General features: G+C 34.5%; 1 protein-coding gene across 14 annotated transcripts in view; it reads left to right on the top strand.

Moving 5' to 3' along the window:
* The window catches only part of MEIS1 (Meis homeobox 1), a 166,090-nt gene that overhangs the window by 65,490 nt on the left and 74,430 nt on the right, over window positions 1-26,170 (top strand). For all 14 annotated transcript variants that reach the window (XM_087948923.1, XM_087948987.1, XM_026668459.2 and 11 more), the window contains one exon: window positions 18,865-19,010. In XM_087948923.1, coding sequence (XP_087805049.1) covers window positions 18,865-19,010 — 146 coding nt within the window. The remainder of the gene's footprint in view (window positions 1-18,864; window positions 19,011-26,170) is intronic.

Here is a 26,170-nt window from a genome sequence, read left to right as displayed (position 1 = left end):
TTTCCTGAAGAAGAATGAGCATTCAGTCAAATGTAACTTTCAAAGGAGTACAATGCAGCCTTCTTTTACTAAAGTGAGACTTGATTAAGAAGCACTAAATACCCTAAGAAGTCAATTTCCATAGTTTACAGACATTAAAACATATATAAATAAAAGCAATTTACAATTATAGTATAATTATATCCTTTTCTTTAACATTTACTACTCAAACACTATTATTATTGATAGTCACACAGTCAGCCAGATATTCATACTGGGTTTGCCATTTTGTCTACCTATCGAGTCATCGCTGGATAGAAGCTGCTCCAAGTAAAGCCATCTTCTGCAATTGACTGATGGCAAATTTGTCAATGCCTATGGTGTTCAAGTGGTGCTCCAGTTGTTTTGGGATATTATTGTTGTTGTCATTCATCATCATCATCATAATAATTCATTATTCCATATCCCAATTATTTCTCACCTTTCATCTGGCTGCTTTGTTCTGTTGCTTCCTCACAATATAATACAGAAGATTTGAGATCTGATCTAGTATTAGATGTCTTCTTGGAGCTGAGTATCCTTAACAAATCCAAAAGATAAATATTGTAGTATCAAAAGCAACTGTGAGTTGCTATAGTACAGAAAGTAAAACTGGTTATGTCTCTGCCTTAATATCAAAGAGCTTAAAGGATGATTTGGGGCCAGTCATTGGCTGTTAGCACAATCTACCTTTGTGAAATGAAATTGGGGGGCTATCTGCTACAGTTGCATACCTTAATGTATTTTGTTTGTTGGTGAGAACAAAATTTGGGTGGTGGCAGTGGTGGGATTCAAATGTTTTTACTACTGGTTCTATGGGCGTGGCTTGCTGGGTGTGGCGTGGCTTGGTAGGCATGGCCTGGCTTGGTGGGCATGGTGTGGCTTGGTGGGTGTGACTTGGTGGGTGTGGCAGGGGAAGGATACTGTAAAATCTCCATTCCCTCCCTACTCCTGGGGGAAGGTTACTGCAAAATACCATTTCCTCCCCACCCCTCTAACCTGCTTTCCAGCTCTGTTCTCCTGTGCAGGGCAATAGCCAATCAGCTGGGACTCAGGAGGCAGAGAATAGATGGGGGCGGGGCCAGTCAGAGGTGGTATTTACCGATTCTCCGAACTACTCAAAATTTCCGCTACCGGTTCTCCAGAGCTGGTCAGAACCTGCTGAATACCACCTCTGGGTAGTAGCCAAAAATCTATTAATCAAATATAAACTTGTGACAAGACATTTAATTTTCATTCTATTTAGCTAATGTTTTTATAGGATGGACAATAGTAAATATATGGGAGAGGATGACCAAATATATTCCATTAAATTCAAAGGATTACTCTACCCACAGTGAGCTAGTTCTCCCTGAAATTGTTCTGCCAGGCGTCATTGCTGGGCATGATCAAAATCAAATTCTTCTATGTAGATATCACTTTATTTTGATGGTTAATTTTTAATTAATTAATAAAAAATTAATTTAAATTAATTTTTGCATGATATAGCTTTATATCATTTATTGCTCTGAATGTTCAGTTACATTGAAGTATATTTCTAGCTTGTCATCTTCCTTTTGCAGATAGACATGTTGAAACCCTAGTGGTAGGAATGTCTTCCTGTAAAATTCTCTGAAAAGGCTGAGAAGTTACACTTATGTTTCACACCTACAAACAGATTTCTTTGTTTCCAAAGTAGAATAATTGTATTTTATATTTTGACTCAAAATGAAAAGAAAACTTTTATTCTTTCTCTTTGTTCATCCATATCCTTTATTTCTTTATATTAGAAATATGTTTTGCTAATAATACTTGAATTTGTGGCATGCTCATTTGGGAAGCTGTGAATATGTGCAAAACCCTAAGCACTTGTGGACTTTTGTGACAGGTGTCCTTTGATTCTTGAGAATGTTTTCAAAGCATATGTGGTAAAAGTATAAGAAGTTAGGAAAATGCATCTTTGCAAAATTCTGTTACAGAAAGGTTTGGATTAAGATCTATTGGAGAAAAAATTTATTATTTTTCACCTTCTATATTTCTTATTAACATTGTATGTGACAATTATAAAAAGTCTGCACAGTTTTCTTCTGTTGGAGGATAGGGTTTTGATAAAGATGGGGAGGCATAGAACAAATATTCTGGCATGTACTGTACACAGTTTTTAAATCTACTTTATGTGATATTAGAGTTAATGACAGAACACTGTATGCTTCAGCAGATGGCAGCACCTAGTCAACTCAGCAGATCTTTGAAGCTTAAGCAGGGTCAGTCCAGGTTAGTACTTGGAAGAGGCGCTTGGCTAGTTTGGAAAGTTGAAAAATATTATGAAAGAGAGTAATGGCAAACAATATCTCCAATAATAAGAATTAGTTTGATTTGAATAGTTATTGATTATTTCAAATGCTATGTAGGGAAGGGTTCATTTAATAGTTGTAGAAGTTGCGTACAGCACAGCTTATTCCAATCTTTTCCAGAAGCCATTGGTTGTACAAAAAGAGTAACATTCATGCTGCCTTTTCTAGAAACTGAAATTCTGTAAAATGGGACTTTGTTCCCATGAATTTGAAACCCATGATACATAGCAGTAACTTCTTAGTTTTACTATGTTTTGAATGTGTTATCTTTTAGAAATTACTGTTAAAATACACAGATTCACCTACTTCTTGATCAAATTTGCATTGAAAATATTGCCAGATTTCTATAAACCGGATATTACTTACAACACAATAAAGATGTGTTGCCCACTTGCATAAGTAGTGAGGATGCAGTCTCTGTGTGTTCATTCTTGGTGAGATAGTAAAATTGCAAAGAACCCAAATCTGTTGACTCAGGATCATGATCTTCAGTTTTATATAGATCTTGGATAGACTGGGATTGCTTAAGAGTGAAGCTTTCTTATTGTGGCTACAGGCAAAAGCAGCGAAACAATTGCTCTGGGCGTCTAAATTTTTCTAAGGCAAATGTAGATAGGGCAGTGTTGCAATGGTTTATTGGCAGCTGACATAACACTTTGATATGTATTGTTGTGTGCACATTCATGCACACGCACACACACAAACTTAAGTAAAGAAAGATGGCCAACAATTAGTCAAAAATTCCATTGGCTCTTCATTCTCTGAAACAGAAGTGACCACAGCCACAACTTTCTCATATCAATAACTACAAATAGAAACAAATAGCCTCTACATGATACTTTGACCCTAGCTTGTTGAAGGTGAAGCCTAATAAAAACAAATAAAAGTGAATGTAGAACAACTGTATTCTGTATCTATATCCTGGGTGAACTGCAAAAGAGGGCATATGTACAATTCCCTGTTAGTGGATAGTGGAGGGAGGTGGAGTTCCTTGACCCCCTTACCTCCCCAAATGTCTGTTAGATTGGGAGAGGTGTACAGCTAAGTCATGCATGCTTGATGTTGAAGAAAAGCCTGTTTTGTGCTTAATACATTGGAGAAATTGTTCAAGATCTGTTCATCCATGTGAAAATATGACCTCTGTGTTACTGGCGAGGTCAGCAAGACCCATGGTGTTCTGCCGAATGAGGGCAGGTCACTGGAGTTAAAGCTGCCTGGGGGCAGATTTGACTTGCACACCTAATTCTGTAAGATTTAGAAAAACAAACAACATGCAGTGGTGAATGTGTTAAAACTTGTTCTTCTCAGCTAGTATCCTTCTGCTTCCTAAAGTTCAGACATACTTTAAGCTTCCTAATCCTATTTGCTATTCAAATTGTTTTAATGTTGAGTATATTTTAATATATTCAGCTTCCTCATACCATGTTTACATAATTTTATAGATGAGAGCCTGGAGACCAGCTATTTATATTCCCATCGTCTTTTTGTTTTTCTTATCTGCTGTTGGCTGGTGTGTTTTTTTTTAAATAGTGTTGCTTATTATCATATTCTAATTTATTATCTGCTTAATAAGTGTTCTCTGCAATGAATTCCCTCTACAAGATATTCAGACCTCATCCAGATAATTTAGATAAATAGTATATATACGTGACGTAAGGTTGTACTTAAATGTTCCTGATATTGTATCCAGTTCTGTATCTTCAAAAGGGACATGATTAAATTCTGCAAAGACACAAGAGAATTTTGGAGATTTGATTAGGTGAACATGTTTTAGTGTCCATTCTCTCTTTTATTTAATACTCTCATTAAATAAATAAATTGGTTTATTATTATTTATAATGAAGGGGCATTCCTGACTTTAACCTGTTCAATTTTGTTGCATTGTTTCCAAAGATTTAGGAGCCCTTGCTTGTTCTACTGATAGAAGTATACATTTGTAAACTAGGGAGAGATTGGGAACCATGTACTTATCAGAAGATTTGTGTATTTTGTGCAGGAAGACTAAAAGTTTTGTAATTTAAAAATGTCAGAATTTAGATTTTAGGGGAAGTGTCATGAGCTTACTTTTTCTTCCCCGAATTACCCGTGTTTATTAGAAGTAATGAAATAATCTCTCATTTCACCGATCTTTCCAATCTCCATGCTTGCTTCAAATCGGATTATTATAGCATGTAGAAAGACAACTTAAGCAAGATCATACTAGTTCATAACAAATATTCACTGTGATGCAATATGGCCACCTTACTCAGTTATAAATAAGTTGACAAAGTGATTTATGGATTTGAGTGATGCCGTGTGCTTGCAGAGAAATTATTTGATTCACTTCTCCTTGAGTACTTATTTTTAAACAATGAACATTCATTTACCAATACAAAGCACTTAATACATATTATCCACTTACACATTAATCCTCTGCAATTAGCATTTGTGAGGAAGGCAATGTCCCATAGCTTATTTGGGAGCAAGGCCGAAGGTCTGAATTATACTAAGCAGCTTGTAGGTCAGATTCCCCCCTCTCTCAATAAGTAGACAATAGATTGGATGTATCAAGTCCTTACACAATATTAATAACATAAAAAAGTAACAATACTTGTAGCTGTATGTAGATTAGTTGCTACTGCCCAATTTTGAAGACATAACATTTTACATTTTTTAAAAAAAATAGCCTGATAAATCCTCCCCCAATGGAAAGCATTGATTAAAGTTATACATGATCACTATTTTACATAATCACTATTTTATTTATAAGTCTCTCCTTTCTTTTTGGTCCATATTGAAGTAATTAACCCATCATCATATGTATATGCAGATTAGCATATGATAACAGATAGCACAGTCACAGATAAGTATTTTCTCTACAAGATCACACTATATTCAAACAGCAATAACTTTCTGATTATAACGTTCCAGTGTTGTTCCAGCTAATGAAGTTCATCAGGATATTTTGAGAGCCCCTTTTTTCTACATACAAATTTGTTTGATCATTCATTCAACAACAAAGACTCTGTTGATGGTTTCTTCATAGTTTGAAATACAGTGGATATGGCTGAGAAGACAGCATGTCATGAAACGTACTTGCCAGATATATGTCTTATCACTCTAGAAGGATAAGCCTCTTTTATAGTATGCAATAGGACTTTAACAGAAAGCCTTTGTGCTTATTTAGTTTGGTTCATGTAATGATTTTACTGCTCTTTTGATTCTTTTAGAATAGACTGCATATTTTTCATTAGAAGGGTAGGTTATCAGTATTGTGATATAAATGAATTTATTAATCTGCAATATTAATTATAAACTTATTAATTTAAATCGTTTGCTTAAATATGGATTGCATTAAAATTAATTAATTTCATTATCATGTATCCTAATGTTTTAATTTATGCTCTTGCACCCTCTAACCTTTCCACATATGGAGAGAGGGTAATCAAGAGGTTGTTAAGTAAGCTGACTTCAAGTTGTGGGATCCAATTTGCAACCTCAAGCCCTACCACCAAAACCTGTTGCAAAAGATACTGGCTTAAATTTAAATAACACGAAAACCATGTTTTTCTTGCAAGCATCAGTTAATAGGTTTTCTGCACAAAAATTATTTGTAATTACTAGAAGCTTTCTTCTTTTCACTTTATTGTTTAGGATAGGGGTGAAGGAATCATCCTTTACTGAAGTTCTTGTTAAAAATTGGGAATCAGAAATCTTTAATAATCTACGATAAATCAATTTGAGATCTCCCATTACACCCACTATATCTTTAATCCGATCACCATATACATTCAGAAATTTTAAACATTGAGTAGGTCAAGATCTGTGTTTGTGAAAATGTTAAATTAATAGCATTGTTACAAAATCCTTAGGCGAGATGATGCAACCTAATGAATTGCAATATTTTTCTGTGGCTGTATGGATGTGTATTAATTAGGAAAAGATGGAAGAGGCTGTGTCTAAGTTATTTTTACTTTGGTTGGTTAAACTTACATGCTCTGCTTTGTATTAAGCTGCACAAGGTATTTATAGGTGTTACATAATTAAAGCTTCTGTTGTCTATTCTATATTAAGGGACTCTTGCTGTAGACAGTTGTAGATGATTTGAATGAAAAAAAATACTGCTACCTAGAGGAAACATAATTGAGTCTTGATTTACTAGTTGTATGAGGTCACCCAAATGCTGTCTGAATTATTCTTAGAAGAAGGAAAACTACATGGGTTTCATAATAATTCTCTTTACTAATGTTGAGAAGATACCATTTGTAGAATAAAGAAGGGTATGATGGTAACCAGTGGTGGGATTCAGCCAGTTTGCACCAGTTCGGGAGAACCAGTTGTTAACTTTCTGAGCAGTTTAGTGAACTGGCTGTTGGAAGAAATCATTAGGGCAGAGAACCAGTTGTTAAATTATTTGAATCCCATCACTGGTGGTAACCTTCTATTTTTCTTTCTTTCTTTGTTCTTCATGATTGTAGATTGCTGGTGGGCTGCTAGGAACCATATATTCAAATGAGTAGAATAAAGTGAGCAACCTGAGAGATATACACTCTCTGAGAACTCTCTATGAATGAGATTCCACTCTGTCCCTCAAGTAAAACTATAGTATGAATAAGGAGAATTACCAACCTCCTGGCTGGTAAACAATTTACCTGCTGCAAATATAGATGATTTCCCTTTCCAGACCTATGAACGATAAGAGGGAATGTCTCCAGTACTCATGAATTGTCAAGTCTCACCAAAATTATAGGCAAACTCTTTGCCTTTGGCTCTCGATTAAAAAAAACAAAACAAAATACAGGCTCGCCTTTGGTTTGTCCTCCCTTTTTTTAGTTTATAATTAGTAGACCCATGATATGTTGCATCATCTTTTCAGATATATTTCCTTATCTTAAACTGAAGACCAGAATAACCATGAGCAGACAAAAGAAGTAGTGGGAGTAACTTCTGATTTCCTGCCAGATTCCCCATTGACTTAGCTTGTGGGAAGCTGGTAGGGAGCCTTGGAAATCATGATCAGGTGTCAGTGGCCAACTGTGGTGACTCTATAGTGGCTGTAATTTTGTGGTTACAACTGGTGGTGAAATTATGATTACACAGGAGTAATGGATCTGAGTAATGGATTTATACATTTTTTACATTAACAGATTTGAGGTACCTTGATTCAAATTGTTTTGTACTCTGATGCACCAATTTTTTGTACTATAATGCTAATTGAAGGTTACAAACAAATAAACAGACGAGAGGTTTATTAGTATACAGATGTTCTAATTAAATCTTTGTTACAGAATTGTTATACTTGATTTTTGCCTTATTTAAACACTTTTCATACACAAACATTCCTTTAGAAGAGCTTATATGTCTATGTAGATTCTCAGTCATCCAGGTCATGGTTGTCCCAAAGATTCAAGAAGCAATTGGACTTTCTGGTTTTTCTCTGAAGATGTTTCACTTCTCATCCAAGAAGCTTCTTCAGCTCTGATTGGATGGTGTGGAATGGAAGGATTTATACTCCTTAGAAGAGCTATGTTACCTGGTTTTTAATGGTTAAGGATCTTACCATTAATTCTAGTTTCATGTATTTATTATTCTAACAAACGTAATCGAGATATTGGGATATATAGGTGAAGTTCTTCTGTTTTCTTTAAGAGATCATACTTATTGTTTAAAAAATAAGCAACCCTAATATTTTTCCAAATGACAACTCTTTCTCAAAGCATCACAATGTGTAATGCATTCAAATTATGGGGTCAGTGAATTGGTTTGTATCTATTTGAATTGAGGACTGCATTCTTTTCAGAGCATGTTCAATTTTCAAGAAAAGCATTACTTAATTTTCTTCCAGTGGAGATTTTGAATTTAGTATTACTCAGTTGTATGTTTTGGTGAACTGTAATCAGGGGTGGGATGCTACTGGTTCAGCCCAGTTCTATAGAACCTGTAGCTGGGAAGAGCAGCTGACACCGAACTGGTTCGGTGTTTGGCCCACCCGCCTGCCCGGACTCTAGGCTGCCCTTTATTTCCTGCTATTCCCTCCTCAGCTGCTTTGCAGTTGAGGTTGAAAAAGCAGGAAACGAGGATTTTCAAACACTGCGCACCTGAGCATAGCACTTGTCAGCTGTCCAGGTGTCACAGCTGATGATTTATTGCAAACACTACACATGATGCAGTTTGGAGAACTGGCAAATTGCTCCACTGGTTGGCCCTGCCCTTCCCCACCCACTCACTCTTTACCTGGCATGCAAGCCATCCAACTTGCCTAGGTTGGTAAGTTGCAATTTTTCCTTCCCCCCCCCGACCATCAGCTGTTCCGCTCTGCCGTGAGATTTAGATTAACTAGAAAGCGGGAAATCCTTGGATTTCATGCTTTCTAGCTAATCTAAAAGCAGAGCCGAACCTTCCTTAGGACTGAAGCTTTTCAGTGCAGACTCAAGTAGCTGATTGCAGATAGATATATCTCTAAGTGAATCTGTAATTCTGTGAGCAATTCAATCTGCTGCCTGCTTTGCCTGCTTTTGGGTAAAAGTTGCTCTTTTTTATTAAAAAAAATCAATATTTATATAAATATTTATAATATTTACATACAAGGCATGCCCAGTCAGCAAGCCATGGCCACCCAGTCACATGGCCACCAAGCCACACCCACAGAACTGGTTATTAAGAAATTTGAATCCCACCCCTGACTGTAACGGTGTTGCATAATGAAAAACCTGTCTTGTTCCTACATGATATTGTTGAAAACATAGGTCCGTTCCAACAGTCAAGTTTTATGTTTAAACCAATTTTGTGGTTTAACTTTTGTATTACTCTTTTAAATTAGTCCACTCAGCATGTGTTGTATGTAGGTTGCCATTAAAATAGGTAGCAACTGTTCCCTCACCCACTAACAGATTAAAACATTGTGTCAGACTTTTACCATGCACTGTAACTGTGCATTTCAGTATCTTTTGGTAAAAGAAATAACATGTTAGCTTCAAATTAATTATTACAAATATTTTGTTACTTGTCAAATCATTTTATGACTTCAAAATCTGTACTAGCTTGTTGCTCTCAGTTAAAGTGTGTTAAACTATGTAAAAATTTTCACATATGTTTTAAAATATTCAGATTACCTGTAAATGTGCAGAATTTATGAAAATTGACAAAACCTACAATATATTTTTATTTAAGGCTGATTTTCATTTCTATGTATAGATTTACTAATTTATTGAGAAGCATCAGGTAATACAGTTTAGTGTTTAGAGAAAGAGTAGTAATCTGTGGTTTCCAGATGTCATGAAACTTCGATTCCTGTCACTGCAAACAACAGTGATCAGTGATTATGGCAACCGTAGTCCAGTAATATGTGAAAGACAAGCAATTTCCCATCTTCCTTAAGGTACAACTGATTAGAGTTGTTTCACTTTTCAATCACAGATATTTATCATTTTAAAAACATCCATTGTTGCTAGAAATTAAGAATTTATAAATTTGCATCCTTTTATCAACTAAGTGAGTTTGACGTATACTGTATGTCAAAGTTATATGAAAGACTATACTGAAAAAAGTGCAATTATTATTTTGGTTATTATCAGCTTTTGTTTTCATTAGTTTTCCCAATCAGGAGTGCTCCAGATTTCAGTTTCCATCATTCTCATCAGCAATAGTGGTACAGCCACAAATCTGAATAATGTTAGGTAGGAGATGAGTGGTGTTTAAGGTATTTTTATAGCAGTCTTTTCCACTATTCTGTGTTCTCTTTCTAGAAGTTAAATCTATGCCATGATAGACTATAGGAGTCTATCAAAATGCATTCAGCAGTGCAAATGTTTCCTAAGCATACATTTTTCAGTTTCTAATAATCCTCTTCCTTTTTAATGTTATTATGTTAATACAAATTATATTTCTTCCATACTTGATTATCTGTGAGTCATGTGTGGTCTCAATATAGACCAGTTCCTCCCTAACACATCTTTTGTAAGTTTCTATTTGAACAGTGTTTAGTCGATTTTAAGCCCTTTCAGGCATTTAATTCATGCAAAGGCTACAGCAGCGCCCCCAAACTTTTGGGGCATCAGGGACTGGTTCCATGGAGAAAGGTTTTTCCATGGACCAGAGGGGGCGTGGTTTTGTGTGCTGTCTGTATTCTGCAAACGGAGCTTCACTTGTTTGTTGGCCCAATTTCTGGCATGCCATGGACTGGTGTCAGTCCACAGACCGAGGCTGGGGACTCTTGGGCTACAGGACCAACCAATGTGATGGGCATGGTAACTTCATATAAAACCTTTTAGAGGACAAGTGTGTTGTTGAGTTGCATTTGTTGATCTTATTGTTTAACATTGTAAAGCTAGAGACGAGTTTACAAATTCTCTTCGGGCTCAACAATTGAAGAATGCCCCCTAAATAATGGCTGGTCACTTTCTCTAGCTAATATGTAGAAGTTGAACACTTTGCATCTTTGGGTTCCTTCACATCAATAAAAAAATGTCCATGTAGTGTCCATGACAGAAGTATAAAAGTAGTTGCCCTTGCCTTTTTCTGAGATTTATTCCAATGTCTCAATATACACTATAGTCATAGGATTTCTCGGGGTGTGTGTGTGTCCTTTTTTAAGTATTAGATGAGACTGACTCTTATTTTCTGAGCTAGATAAGGTTCCTTATGTACTGCTCATGCACTGCTGAAACTCTTTTTCCTTTAAAGGTCCAAAATAGACCATTGCTACTTCAAATCTCAGTCATCTATTTACACGTATATGTAGCATATTCTTAATGTCCATGTGTGTCACAGTAACAGTAACTGTAACTTGTCCATATCAATGAATATTCATAAATCAAGTACCATGTGGAAATCTTTACATATCAGCTCAAACATGAAGCTGTTCATTGAAGTTGGTTCAAATATCCAACTGCTAGTTATCTTTTTTAAAACAGCTTAGTGTTCACTTTCTGATGCTTTAATTCTATCTTCATTTAATTGGCAGTAAAACTTCCATTGAACTCATATGGATTTGTTTCTGTGAATATTTTAATCCAGACATAAAATATGTATCTGCAGTTTTGGAAACGAAAGCCCAGAAATTTTGTTCAATGATAAATCTGAATAATTAGGGTTTTTTATGAATTTACTTTGATCATATGATCCTTAGTTTATTGTGTATGAAACAAAAATCTAAATGTTTAAAATTGAGAAAGGTTGCCAAGGTAAAATTCTGTTTAATGTGCAAAAGAAAGAGATGTTTGAAGATGGCTTTAGGGGCAGATAATTTAAAGATTCATATTTTAACTCATGTATTTGATTGACATGTAAAAAATTCATATTCCAAAGTTCTGAATATGGAAGCTCTGAAATAAAACTACATTTTTAGAAGAGACAATGTAGTATATTAAATTGCTAATTGAAGAAAAAGGATATTTGAGGAAAGATATTTTTAAAATCTTCATTTAATGCACAATAAAATACAATACAAAAATGCATTATCTTAAAGGATCACACACTGAGGTAGGATGCATAGTTTTTATTATTTAACTGCAACTGAACACAACATGCCAACTAAAATCTAACAGTCTCTGGTCAGACTAGATATTTTTATTGTATTAGCTTCTTGAGAATAAAAATGTGTTTCAGAAATGTTTTCTTTTAAATGACTAAAATTACTTCTATTGTGAAAAATGGAGAGAAGCTGAGTTAGAGGGAGAAAGGGGGAAGAAGCTTAACCAGAAGGTGCTTAATTTGGCAGACCTCAGTAATGCTCTATTACAGGCAAAGGCACATTTTAAAGCTTTCTTCACATGCACTTCCTGGGAAAAAAAATTAAAGTAGTGGAGATAGATTGTTATCTAAATGGATTGTTACAAGTTGGAGCTTGGAATGCAGGCTTATGCACTGTTCCTTAGCACAGTAAATTCCAGTGCTTTGTCCAAATTTTTCTAAATAGCTTTAATTTATCACACATAATCCACTTGAAGGAGACATTTTAAATGTTCTAAATGGGCAGCCAGTGAGCAAGGCTTATTGGAGTTTAATATTTTTTAAAAAAATGAATGAGATAAATGTGAGCACTTTTTTTTTAAACAGCAGATTGGCATGATGTGGTGAGAGTTGGATGATGTTTGTGGTTTGGAACAATGACTGGGAAAGAAAGGTTTTAAGGTGCTATCTGTATGGTGTGCATTTTTCTTTGCTGACCTTCACCTTTTGCTGTCTTGTTCTTTTTAAGAAATATACATTAGGGAATAAAGCTACCCTTGGAATATTATTTTTCTGTTCAAATATTGGTACAATAGCATGCCTAATGCTACTCCAAAAATTTACCCTGTATTGAATCGAACCATTATCATTAAACTGAATGGAGAAGTGTTTTCAATTTTCTTTGAAATAAAACTAATACAGTAAATGAATTTTCATTGGTAAGGGGTGGTGGAGTGCTGATAATTTCTTTAATTAAGCAATGGCCAATGTGAATATCCTACCTTTGTGTCTATGGTAACTTCTCCAGAAGTCAGCACTCTCTTTTACTTTATACATTTCACTTAATTTCAGGAAAGAAAACTTGGGGGAATTCCTCTGTGGGAATTTTTAGATCAGGAAGTATAGATAACTGGGGAAGGCCACAGAGTGGTGGAGGAATGTGTAACAGAACACACACACAGAGAGAGATTTTCTATTATCTTGCAGGAAAAAAGTCAAAAATAGAACATGAAAAAACAGAAACCTCTTTCTCAGGAAGAAAGAGACTTTGAGAAAATGTGCAAATGATTTCAGCACAATCTGAATTCTAACTTTTTCCACAGCAGTTCATCTAGAATCAGGTGTAGTATATATTTTGTGTGTGAGTGTCAGTACACAATTTGCATAATGTGATATAATACAAATGCAACACAGAGACACACACATTACACCACAGGACAATACTGCATTATTATTATTTTACTTTATTTTCTCTTTGACTACCACTGCAGGATTCTTTATGCATAGGGCCTTTTACTTAATTGTTAATCTGATGTTTGTTCTTCATATCTTTATGGTAATATCAGAAATGATTACAGACCAGTGGGGGTACCTAGAAGTTTAGTATCTCCCTATGTTACCCTATTTCATATGATATAAAAAATTATATCCTACCATTTGATTTTTACCTGTTTGTTCTATCACAATTTAAAAACCATTGAGAATTTGGAATTTTGTTATTATTGTTGAAATGTGTGAAATGGAGATAAACTCTTAAACTGTGAATTTGGGCCACCAGGGGTCTCTTTGAATTGTGTGTTTTCCTTAGTCTAAATTTTGAGCCTAATCACATATGATGTCTGTTCTAAAAAATAATAATGCTAACATTAGTTCAAAACGTGGATTTTCTTAAAACTGAATATTCTAAACATGTAGTAGTAAACATTTCAATTTTACTCATGGGAATTTTAAAAAAAACAAGATTCTTTTGTGTCCATAGTTTCAGGGCATATAGAAAACTCTCAAAAGATTTGTTGATGCTTCTGCTTATTTTGTCAACTTATTATTGTAGCTGGTAATTATTTGGGAAATCTTATTTTGGAAGGGATCTTAGAGGTCTTTGTTACTTTCAAACCATTTTTCTCTCTTATCCAGGTGATTTGGGGCACTATTTCTCTCTTCTAGAGTTTTAGCAATCCCACAGAATAAATGTTTAAGTCTGTCAATATACATGTATACTCTGAGTCCCTCTCTCGCCTTATCTAGGAAGCTATTTATAATAACATTGAAGAACACTGGGCTCAGGACAAAGCTCTGATATATTTCCCTCTGTGTAAAGATGGATCCATTAAGAACCATGTGCTGCTTCTTCAGTACTATGAATTCATCTCATAATAGGATTCCCCTGTCCCGAACTACTCCACTTCATCAAGAAGGAGTCTTATGATCAGCTATACCAGATGCTTAGCGAAATATTACATATACATTCCCTTATTTATTAAACTAGTCACTTGTCAAAAAAAAGTAGCAAGGTTTGTCTAGGACAAACAATTTTTTTAATAAACCTATGCTAGCTTCTACTAATAACTTCTAAATTATTACAATCAGTGGTTCTGAGATCACACCCACTGATCCCTTTAGTACCTTCAAATATAATCTGTCTGATTCCTAGTGACTTGAATTCACACAAAACAACTAGGTATTTTCATTTTACTTCCTTGACTATTTGAATCTTCATTTTTCTTCTGCTCTCATATGATATAGTTCCTGACATTTTTTTTTCTTTTGTAAAAAGTAGGTGCAAAATAGGAATTTAACATTTGAGCCTTCTTCCTGTTCTCTTTGCCCATCATGCCATCTTCTCCAACCAACAGACATTTTCCTTGACTTTTGTTCCTCACATACCCAAAGAATCTTTTTGGGGGGTATGTAAGAAACAAGAGAAAAGTCAAAGAACTTTTTTCGTTATTTTTGGCATTCATTGCGAGCCTGAGCTCATTCAATGTAATGTTGCTGAAGAATGGAATTCTAGGATTTTTTTTCCTATATATTCTCTGTGTGTAACTTTCTTGGGAGGGAGGGGAAGTAAAAAGGGACAATCAAGAGAACCAAAGGGGACCTTTTAGGAAGAGAAAGGGTAGAGATTTGACCTGAACGAGAGGAACCCCTGCTGACATGGCCAGTCTGAGTCACTGAATGGCCTGAATACAATAAATGCTTCTTTATCCTGTCTTGAAAGAAACAAGATAGCACAGCCTAAATGCTGGGGTATGCTTAAATAGGCAACTCTGAGTTGTTTGAGGTAAGTGCGTTTGAAATCTGAGCCTCAGGACAATCTGTGAGTTGTCACAGGTCATCTGCCCTGCTCTGCGGGTTAGGCCCCAAATTTGTGAGGAATTGTATGTGGGCAGATTGTTGTACAAATATCTTGGTTAGTTGTCCCCTTTCACAAAACCACAACCTGAAAAGTATTTTAAAAATAATACTTAAATATTATTTGAAAGATCAAAAGGCCACACTAAAAGGGTTAAAAAGTTTAACATATGTTGCATTATTTCGAGATCTGAGAAAGTGCACTGTAGAGCCATAGCTGTCATTTTAGTTGTTGTAAGATTTGTGATGTATGTATTTTATATTGTTTTGTTTTGATTAAATAGTGTCTTCTACTTGCTATGTTGAGTTCTTATGCTTCTAGCAATTTCGCAGGCAATGAGTCTGCTTCACTGATCTCAAATCCTTTTAGACTAATTTGTGAAAAAGGAGAAAAAGAACTAGCTCTTTTTGTCATCCACTCATTGTTCAAAAGCAGGGGTCCAGGTATTTTGCAAGCAAAGTTTATTTACAAGCAAGGCTTATCAAGGTACTTTTTAAGGGCTAAATTACTCTGATAATGTCATTAGTGTTGAAAGAAGAAAGGAAATGGATTTCCCTTCCCCTTCCCAAAATATGCTCTTCCAAGAGCCTATTGTGCAGGCCAACTCATCAATGGCCATGAGAAAGATGCCAGTGACAACCAGACTTTTGCATTAGAAACTTGCATATATGTGCAACACAAATTCAAGCAATGCCCTTATATAGCCAAGGGGCATTTTTAAAAGCCTCTGGCCCCTCAGTCACTGGACTACTAGTTAATTGCCACATGGACATTGTGGCACATGGACAGATAATATGACATTTTCAGTTTCTCTTACTAGCAAACGCCACAGCGTTGCTTGCACTAGTTGCTAAGAAGCTGTCAGAAACCATTAGGAGTTGGCTGAAGTTGCCCTATGGCATTTCCTCATGGCATCAGCAAAACGAGTATAAATCACCCAGTGGAATCTACTGCTATACTAATGAGGCTGTAAGCTTGTTTATGGACTAGCATCATTTTTATGATTATTTCCACCTTTTCAGCTTGCCTTCATTGGCAGTGGGAGAAGTCAACTTCAAGCATGAAGTCACTGCTGACATTTCACAAACGTGGTTCATAGTTGCTACCATGTGGTTAGTTAGCCAGTCTTCGAGTCCTTTTTTTTTTTGTTGTTGTTTTTAAAAAAGTAGGGTAGAGAAAGCAGAAGAGGAAAAGTATTCTCAAGAGACCTTATAGAGGTGACAGTATTGAATTGCAGAGTGAATGGACATGCTGTTTAGACTTTTAGCTGAGATTTTTCTTTTACAAAGAATCAAGTTTCCAAATCCTTCCCCCCCTCCTCCAGAAACAATTGCATTAAAATCTATAGAAGTAATTTCTTCTAAAGGACCTTGGTTTCATTAATTTGCTTTTTCCCCCTCTTATCCTTTTATCTTCTGTTGGACTGGGCTGGAGTTTATTGTTTTAAGCTTCTCTGAGCGTGCACAAGTATTTTACATGGGATTGAAAGCATTTGCTTCCAATGAAAATCTTGTCTTAGATTACAGCCCAGCAGTGTAATTTCCCTCCCAGATGGGAGTAAAGTAGCTGTATTTGCCTAAAAACAGTAGGAAGAACAAACTGTGCATTAAGCCAAGGCTGTTTTTGGCTTGAGCTAATGATGTAACAGAAATCTTTTATTTGGGATAGGTCACTGCCTGGGACTGACGGGAGGTGATCTGGGTCTTGCTTGAAAGGTTTTTCCATTGTATCTCCATAAGCCTCCCCTTTCAAAAAGGGGTGGCGATGGTGGTTTCTGTCCCTAATGTTTCTGCTTTCATACAGCAGAAATAAACAGGAAAGGTTCTGAGAGAGTGTTCTTCATGGAATGCAGAAAGCCTTCCCCTCCTAATGGTGTCTATAATTCAGGTGCCCCGAAGGCATGCTTTCAGGAATTCTTTGGCCTGAGGTAATGCTAAGCTAAGGCTGCTTTGAGGCCTTGATTATCTATTGATGCACAAAGCTGGGGGGAAAAATCTCCATTGAATTATAGTAGATATTTCCATAAATTATCAATGAATTCTCTTCTATCCAGGCACAAGGCATGGCTTGCTAAAATAATTTGAAGCCAGGGTAGGGGGGGGGGGTGGATGGGTGGTAAGGGAGCTGAAAGTATATTTAAAAAAAGAACAAGCAATAGGATGTCATCACGTTAGAAGCCCTTTTACTTTTAACCATTGACCGCCTGATACATTTCTCCTTCCTTGCCTCTTTTTAATTGCCCATCAGAATAGAGGATGTGGATTAGTACAGGGAAATTTTAAATGCCCGTTGTTTGCTTATGTTTATTTTATGAATCATTACTTTATATGGGGAATTGCTTCCCTGAATAAAACCTTTCAAAGACTTTTATCTGCCTAAGACATCTAAAGTATTACTATGAGGGTTCCTTTTTAGAAATATGAATGCCTCAGTTGAACTTTCATGAAGCAAAGAGCCTTCTATGAAGGTAGTCACACTCATTTTTTAAAGAATAAATTCTTACAAGATTGCGTGCTCAATCATTATTTTGAATAACTAAAATGCCTATTTAAAACAAAGGCTTTTTAAGTATTTCTTTTTTTAATAGTAATTGCTTAAATTAGATCGAAACACAAATGCTTATAAAGATTGTGACAGTTGAAAACTCTTAATTTGACACCTTGTCTGTATGAAAAAGATGAAATTGAAATATAAGTAATTATTCTAAGCTATCCTGAAAAATGCTTTTCAGATTTTAAACTGCTGTGTTTCTTGCAGTATGAAAAAATAAGCTAAAAGCACAGCATAAATAACTGGTTTCTATAAATTTAACTTTGAGTTTCACTAATAAAATTCAGAAAGGCAGGCATTTGATGGGTTGTAGATGGTGTAACAATAATAAGAGTTCAATGAATCATTTTATTTCTGCGCTACCCTGGATTTGCATGTGTCCATTCACAATTTGTTTGTCTCTATTTTTGTTTTTATATGATAATTTGAAAAAAGGATTACAAAAGTTTTATTTAAATATGTGTGGCTATTTTTTAACTCCCCAAATAAATATTTATATATGGTTTTATCTTAAGTATACCTTCCTAAGGATTTTTTTCCTAAAAAGTACATACATTTTAATGCAATTTGAACCTGTTTTATGAGAAACAGAGAATGCCTAACAGCATGTGAACAAATAGAAAAGTCCAAAATATAATTATATTCTAATCTTAATGTGAGAAGATGATATTATGTAACTTCTCATCAGAATGTGAAAACATTTAATTTGTAATAGTGATTCACCTTATTTAAATCTCCCAGACCTGGTTCCAAATAATGTCTTCCATATTTACAAATAGCTTTAGTTGTAAGTGCTTGGCATTGTTTAAAAAGTCTATAAAATTCAATCTGGTTTGGATATATGGTGTATATAGCTCAGTAAGAGAGCACATTATTGGCATTCAGAAAACCTCAGCTTTAATGGTTAGCATCTTAAAGTGGGACTTGAAGGAACATCCTTAGCGCTGCAACCAGAAAATAGATGATATTGTGCTGCAGTTGTGATTTAGAATTCACAACAGCAAAAAAAATTGTGATAGGTTTAAAATTATTTCATGAAATAGTGTGAGTTTTCATTAGGTTTATGATTATTCGTGTGTGTGTTTAGTACACATGTTGGGTGTGTATGTACCTACCCAATTAATTTTTAGTCATAAAATCTCAAGATAACTAAAGTGAGACATTTGTTCACTATGTTTACAGGTGACGGCTTGGACAACAGTGTAGCTTCTCCCAGCACAGGTGATGATGATGATCCAGATAAGGACAAAAAGCGACATAAAAAGCGCGGCATCTTTCCCAAAGTAGCCACAAATATCATGAGGGCATGGCTGTTCCAGCATCTAACAGTAAGTGAAATCCAGATCATGTATAAAATGACACCTGGGTAGAAAATGTTATAGTAGAAAATGCATATAATACATAATCAAATACTAGTCTTTGAGATATTTTGTTTATCTTATGCAAGTATTCTGCTTTGTTTCTTATTTTGCATACAGTATATTCTTTTGTCATTTTTTCCCTCTTCAGCCTCTTGTTTAAGACAAAAACAACAATCTGGCTAATGTTAATTTATGCTGTTCAGTGTCTAGTAAATCTAAACAAAGAGACTTAATATTTGTTTTCTTTCTGGACATCTAAATAATGTAAAACGAAGATTTCTATTGCAGTTTTTTTTCTCTCCATCAGTGAGAGAAAGGAGCATCCACTGTCTAGCTTGCAAGATTTGGGTATTTATCTGCCAGTCCTCAATCCTTGCAACTGAGCAGAATCAAGTAATGGACCTTATATCTGGGCCTTCTAGATTGTGAAAATGATTCAGATAAAGAACATCAGGCCACATATGTGCACCATCTCTCTTCTATTTCTTTAGTCAGCTTGACATGATTCTGAATAAAAAAAAGAAGTCATATTTCTTTTAACAAGAAGGTTTCTTAAAGCAGGACTGCTTTTTCCTCCATTTTCAAAGTGTGCCACATTCTATTTAAAACTCTATGTATCCCAGAGAGTCTCCATCAAAGCTTGGATGTCTTTCTAAACCAAGATTTCTGAATATTTCTTTCCTACACATTTGAATGGGAACAGGGCAGATCTTTGCCTGTAGGTTGGGAGAGAGGCAAGGTCAAACATCCATCTTTTAGCTCTCTCCACTCCTTGAATAAAGATGTTCTTCTGAAGTTTCAGAAACCATGTGGAATGGGATATATGTGTATGGGGAGCAATTTTATCTTGTCAGATGTATAAGCATCTGATGTGAGACCCTTTGGTTAAGGAAATTCTCTCTTGTCACTGAAGCATTTGGTCATAATTCAGTCAGTCTGGAGACATTCTCATGATCCAGATATTTGTGTATTTAGCAGAATTTTTTTGTCTTCCCTGTACTTCAGCTGGTTCCCGCCTGTTCACCCCAGCTGCCTCCTCTAATTCATCACCAAAAAGAGTTTTCTATGTAGTAACAGGGAATGGGAAGTGGTAGTGCTGTATGAAACCTTGAGTGTCAATTTAAGCTATTTGATGGAGAATTCAGGACTATGCTGTTGTATTTATAATCCTGGGCATGGTTTGCATGTAAATATATGTGAAAGTGAATTTTAGTTGCTGCAACTATAAACAATTAGCCAATTCAAAAATGTTACATGTATTTTAAATGAGGTATTTGAATGTGGTGCATTATACCACACATTCATTATAAGCGGCTGACTAACATTCTTCCTCATTATTCCATTGCTTAATTTGAATCTGGTAAATGAGTCAATGTGTTTATTGTTATTGTGAGTGTGTGATCTTTCTGCATTTACATATAACTTTTATTCAACTAATTAAATAGAAAGAATGTCTAAAACAATATGATTTTTCAGATTCTTGGAGGCCTATTAATAGTTTCTAGAAATTTATGAAATCTTGATTTAAGACTTTATTATTATTTATGTTTTAAAAAGAGATTTTTAGTACTCATGATTGCATTTGAGAAACACCCTCAATATTGTAATGTAAACTTAATGTTAAAAGAGAAGATTGAAGTTGAACATCCATTTTTTAAAATCCAGAGATAGATAGTCTATGCCGAGTACAACACAGGACCAAAATATTAGTGGCTAATAGTGGAACTTGTAACCTTCTTGTAACCTTCACACCCACTGGGCACAGTTTATATAGGAAAGGAATCAAGCATCTCAAAGGCCATAACATATATAGCTGAGTGCATAAAGACATGGATTTGTCAGCACTAATTGAGAGCTAAAGGGATATTTCCTCTCTTGGGTATTATAAAGTAGACTTCACACAGACTCTGCTAGGACATCACTTGCCCTGTGTGAGACCACCATGCACACGACTGCTGGCAATATAGTTACATGGAATATAAAGTGGACCTGAACATGCTGAATTGCTGTGCCTGGAGAGAATGGTCACAGTGTATGGAGGCTGAAACATCCATTTCACAAATGAGTAAGGATAAATAATCATATCTAGAATTGATCCAAACAAATTCAAATTTTATATGTAGTACAAGGATTAGTTAGTTAGAGACTGTTCTTCCTATCTTTTTTCTTACAAATTAAGGCCAATAGTTTTCCCCTTTACTTTCTTTTCTTCTTAGTACTGTCAGAGAAAATGCAAAAAGATTACAAAATTATTGTTTCTAATACATAAGCTTGTAGTTGAACAGATTTGAATGGTATGAAAATGTGTAGAAGCAATTTTGCATTATCTCTTCGCATTTTAAAAATATGCCAAACTATTAACTTTTGAAAGATTTGCATTTACTAAATAAATGAAGACCTAGATTGGAGAAGGATTTTTTTAACGAAACAGGCAAGATAATGGTTTTGAAGTGAATCCGCAGTTCTGTTCAGACCATTTTGGATTTTTGGGCTTTATGTGAATGGGCCTTTGGTTTTCCTTACACTGGCAAGGAAAATCTTGGATATTGAGTTAAGGAAGTGAAACCCAAGTTTTTGTGTTAAAGCCTGAAAGGTTAATGTCTTAAGATAAATATAATTAATGTAATTGCTGCAATTGACATGATATTTATACATATAGTCATTGTTATACATGTTATGTGTTTCATTATAGGATGAACTTTTATAGACTATGTTGTCAATTACTTGGTATATATTTCATAAGATGAAGAATCTGCACTGGTGCAAAATGAACACATCCTGGTTTTTTATTTTTTGTTTTAAAAAGAACCCTTTTCTTTTAAAAGAAATAACTGTCATATGAGAAGCTAATCCTCATTAGCTAAAACTTTATAAATGGGTATATTGGATGTCGCCTTGAATTCTTGGAAATATCTCACAAATGAAAATTTCCATTTTTGATTGTTAAACATAATAATGCTCAGTTTTGTCCAGATTTAATTTATTAGACCCCATATTATTTGCATGGTTATATTGTAAGTATGAAATATAAAGCTTAGAGTACATATAGTAAGTAATTTGTAAATTAAAACAGTATGGAAGAGCTGGGAATAATTAACACTGAAATACTCTGCATCCTGATTGAGCACTAACATTTCTTAATTTTACCGTTATCTCAAAGGACTGCTCATAAAATTAAAAAATATTAATATCCATTAGAATACTAATACCCATTATAATACTAATATCCCAGTAACATAGTAATTACCATGTCAGCCATATTAATGATTGGTCAATGGAATTATTAACATAAAAGTAGGAAACTTTTATAAGTTTTTATAAAATTAATCCATAATGCTTGAGACCAACTTTTAGACTGTGATTTATACAAACATGCAAACAAAAATTTAAAAAGTACAAAGGAAATGTTGGCAGTTTTATTTCATATAGTATGCAACTAATTTTTGAAGTCATTTCTGGCATTGCCATTTCAGACACCTTATACAACATCAAACACACACACTGTAGGTTGATGGTGTTTGTACAGTATCTTGTTCCTTCTACAACTCTCTCCCTCTTTCTTAATCTCATATGCACACAGCATACCTGGCCATAGCTCAGGAGTATAAAATATATGCTGCATATAGACAGTCCCCCATTCTACGTCAAAGAAAACTGAATAAGAGATTGCTGCCTTAGGGCATATACTATTGTCCTTCAGAGCTGGTAATACTTGGCTAGATCGACTAATTATCTAGCCTGTGTGTTTTAATATAATGTTTTCTACTTTGTGTTAATACATAAAAAATCTAGAGTTAATCATTAAATACAAATGCATTTATTTTGGCTACTTCCATTTCATTTTTGTTGGGTTTTTTTTTTAAATTATGTTTGTTCTGCCCATTGAAATAAGTGTACTGCCTTTTCTTTAAAAACTAGATTACATCCTTAGTGTATGGTATATTGCTGCTGAAATAAACTGCTGAAATAGATACAAGTGGAATTCAGATAATAAACAATGTTAAATGAATTTATTAAGTTAAAACTCTTAAGTTCTCTTGCCATGGATTTAAAGATTTTTAAGAATCTGCCTCATTTGAGTTTTATTTAATACCGGAGAGTCACCACTGAATTGAACAAATGTACAGGTTGCCATTCTTTAAACATTGCTTTCATAAAGTCACATTTATTAGCTTGGTCACTTACTTAGGTTTATATGCCTCCCCATTACTGAAGAATGTATATCTTACAATATCCTGACACAAGGATTTAAAAAAAACTTTCTTCATTTGAATCCAAGAAAGTATTTGTGGGTCAATTATTTTGCAAAAAATAAGGTTGCAGTTAATAATCAAATTTTTAATCCTAAAAAGTTCTCTATCTTTCATTCCTTTAATTAGTCATATCAAGCATTGGGTGACGAAGAAATAGAAAAGGGGAGAAATTAGGAACCAAAACTTGTTTCCAACTTTCTATAGGGATTTGGATAGTAAGAATTATTTTTTTTAATATTGAGGAGGAATTGCATTGCCTAATTGAACGAAGGTAGCCAGTTTTGTCTGATGGACTAGAAGCAGAAAAATCAGAAGAAGCAGGGAAGTTCTAGTCCTGCTTTAGACACAAAAGCAATTAGATGACCTTGGGGGCCAGTCACTTCCTTGTAGTATTAGAAAGTAGGCAATGACAGATCACAGCCAGAAATGCTAGTTGAAAATTACATAAGTTAATCCATGTTGTTGTCAGGAGTCAATGGGAAGAGAAAAGAAAAGAAAACCCACAAGAGTCTTGGCTATTGGACAACTTTTAATTTCCAAATAATTCCATCATATGAATGAATAGTTTTAACTAGAAAGTGGAAAAATATTTTTTTCAGATTTGGTAGCTAAACCTCCATTGTACCTTTCCTTGTATTCTTGGTTTGTTTGGTGCTATATATAGAAATACATATTTTTCTGCCATGAATAAAGTCAAATAATTGATAAGAGATCTATAATTATTTCAAACTGAAAAAAATAATTAGAGGTAGGCATTGATTATTATGGCTATTTTGCTAGCAATAACACAGATAGTTTTATCTTTGAGAAGACAGGTTCTTATTCATTTAAAAGGCACCAATCCCTTGTACATATTCCTGATTATTTAAATCCACCTGGGGATTTAAAGAAGTCCAGTAGTTTTGTGCAATTTATTTTGCTTCAGTATTGCTTATTGAGAATGGTTTATCAGGATTGGCTCCAGATCTTGCTACTATGAAATTTATTCAATTAATATTGTAAATAAGATTTATGCTATGCTAGAATTTTGAAAAAAAAACATTATCTGCAAATAGATTTGTTGTCTGTATTCTTTATTGGTATTGTATTCTGTTTGTCTTGTAATACCTAATGGAGCAATAATTGTTATATTGTACCACTAAAGGTGAATATTTGCAACTCAGGGTTCAAATGAGGGGTTTCTTGGTGTTCTCCAAGCTTGGCTGTTCTTTTGCAGACGTTTCATTACCCAAACTAGGTAAAATCATCAGTGCTAGTCTAGCATTTTCTATTAGCATTGACAATGTTACCAGTTTGAATAATGAAATATCTTTAAGAAAACAACCAAACTCAGAGGGTACCAAAGACATCTCATTGTTATGTTGACCAGGATAAATTCTCATATGCTAACAGTACTTAATCTATGTTTTTGGGTTTTTTGAGTGGAATATTGTTGATTTCTTGCAGTAAAAAATTGCAAAATTCAAGCTATCCCTTAGACAGCAGTGCTTGAATTTTCAGGAGGTAAAGTAAGGCAATCTTCTCTTTGGCTCCTCTTTTTCAGCACCTTGGAGAAAAATGAGAGAAGATGGTGGATTATAAAGTAGAAAGGGGGCCTAGTAAATTCCTGTAAATTCAAGCACTCTTCAACAGTCAGAATTGAAAGCAATAGCAGGTTGGGATTTTGGTGAGTTTTTCTTAAGTATCATAATGCCAGGACCAAGATTTGTAATGCTGTATCATCCTATATGTAAAAGATAGGATGTTTTATAGGCCTAAAAGCAACATAGCAACATAATGCCATCATTTCCAAAACTCTCTTTCTTTCTGTGCATGTGCATGTATGTGTGCGCATAAGTAGAGAATTATATAAGGAGTATTGTAAACTGAAAACTTCTATGGATCTTTTGATTTCTCAAATATTATATCTGAAGGACTGTAGATTGCTATTTAGGATTGTATATTACTAGTATTAAAAGCTATTCATTCTTCACTTTGGTTCTTTATTTTTTATATTCTTAGTTTGGTCAATCCCATTTTTACCATTATAAGTACTATTTTGTTTTACTTTATTTACATATATCAGCTGTTGGTGTTCCATCTTTCTAGGTAATAGAGGAAATTTACAAAAAGCTGAACAAATAGGGATATGTTCTGTTCTCTGGAAATATTTTGTGTATTATTTCCATTTGCTATAAACATTTATATTCTACCCCATGACAGCAGAATTTTCAAAACAAAAGCAATAGAACCCAAAAAATACAAACAAAATTTAGACTCTGACTTGCTTGCGATATTGTTTGTTTATTTATATATATATATATATATATATATATATATATATATATATATATATATATATATATATATATATATATATATATATATATAGTTTAAACCATAACATACTGTAGCCATTGGTTTAAAACCTCATCTATCTTGCCCTCTAGATGCCCTCCAAATAGGGAGTTCCAAAGAGATTATACTGTTGCTGAAATAGCTTTGTCCCCCAGCCCCCCACCATCTCCCCCCTCCGCCGCTTAGCTTTTTCTGAGGATCTTTGTGTACATGGAGCCTGATAAAGGCAAAAGTGTCCCCTTAGTTAACCAGCTATTTAGGCTTAAGAAAAATACATTGAATTGTAGCCTGAAATGAATTGATGACTTCTGGTGCTTTATTAAAAACCAGAAGAATATTTCGTCCTGTGTTATATAATTAAGAAGATAGGCAAATTGTGTATTAATTGAATAATTCAGACTGTATCTTCAAAGAATACTTCATAGTACAGCTGGAATTTGCCAAAGCACTATCTAAGGAATGTGGTATATACTGTGGTGACCTGAGACAAGATGATATAATATCTCATGCATATTAACATTTACTGCTAATTTATAG

The sequence above is a fragment of the Notechis scutatus genome, chromosome 1, assembly GCF_049901735.1.
Source record: "Notechis scutatus isolate UNSWTSFEM ecotype Mainland chromosome 1, rNotScu1.2, whole genome shotgun sequence".
In the NCBI taxonomy this organism is placed as follows: Eukaryota; Metazoa; Chordata; class Lepidosauria; order Squamata; family Elapidae; genus Notechis; species Notechis scutatus.
Note: the sequence above shows the minus strand (reverse complement) of the source record. Positions and strands in the feature narration are given on the sequence as shown.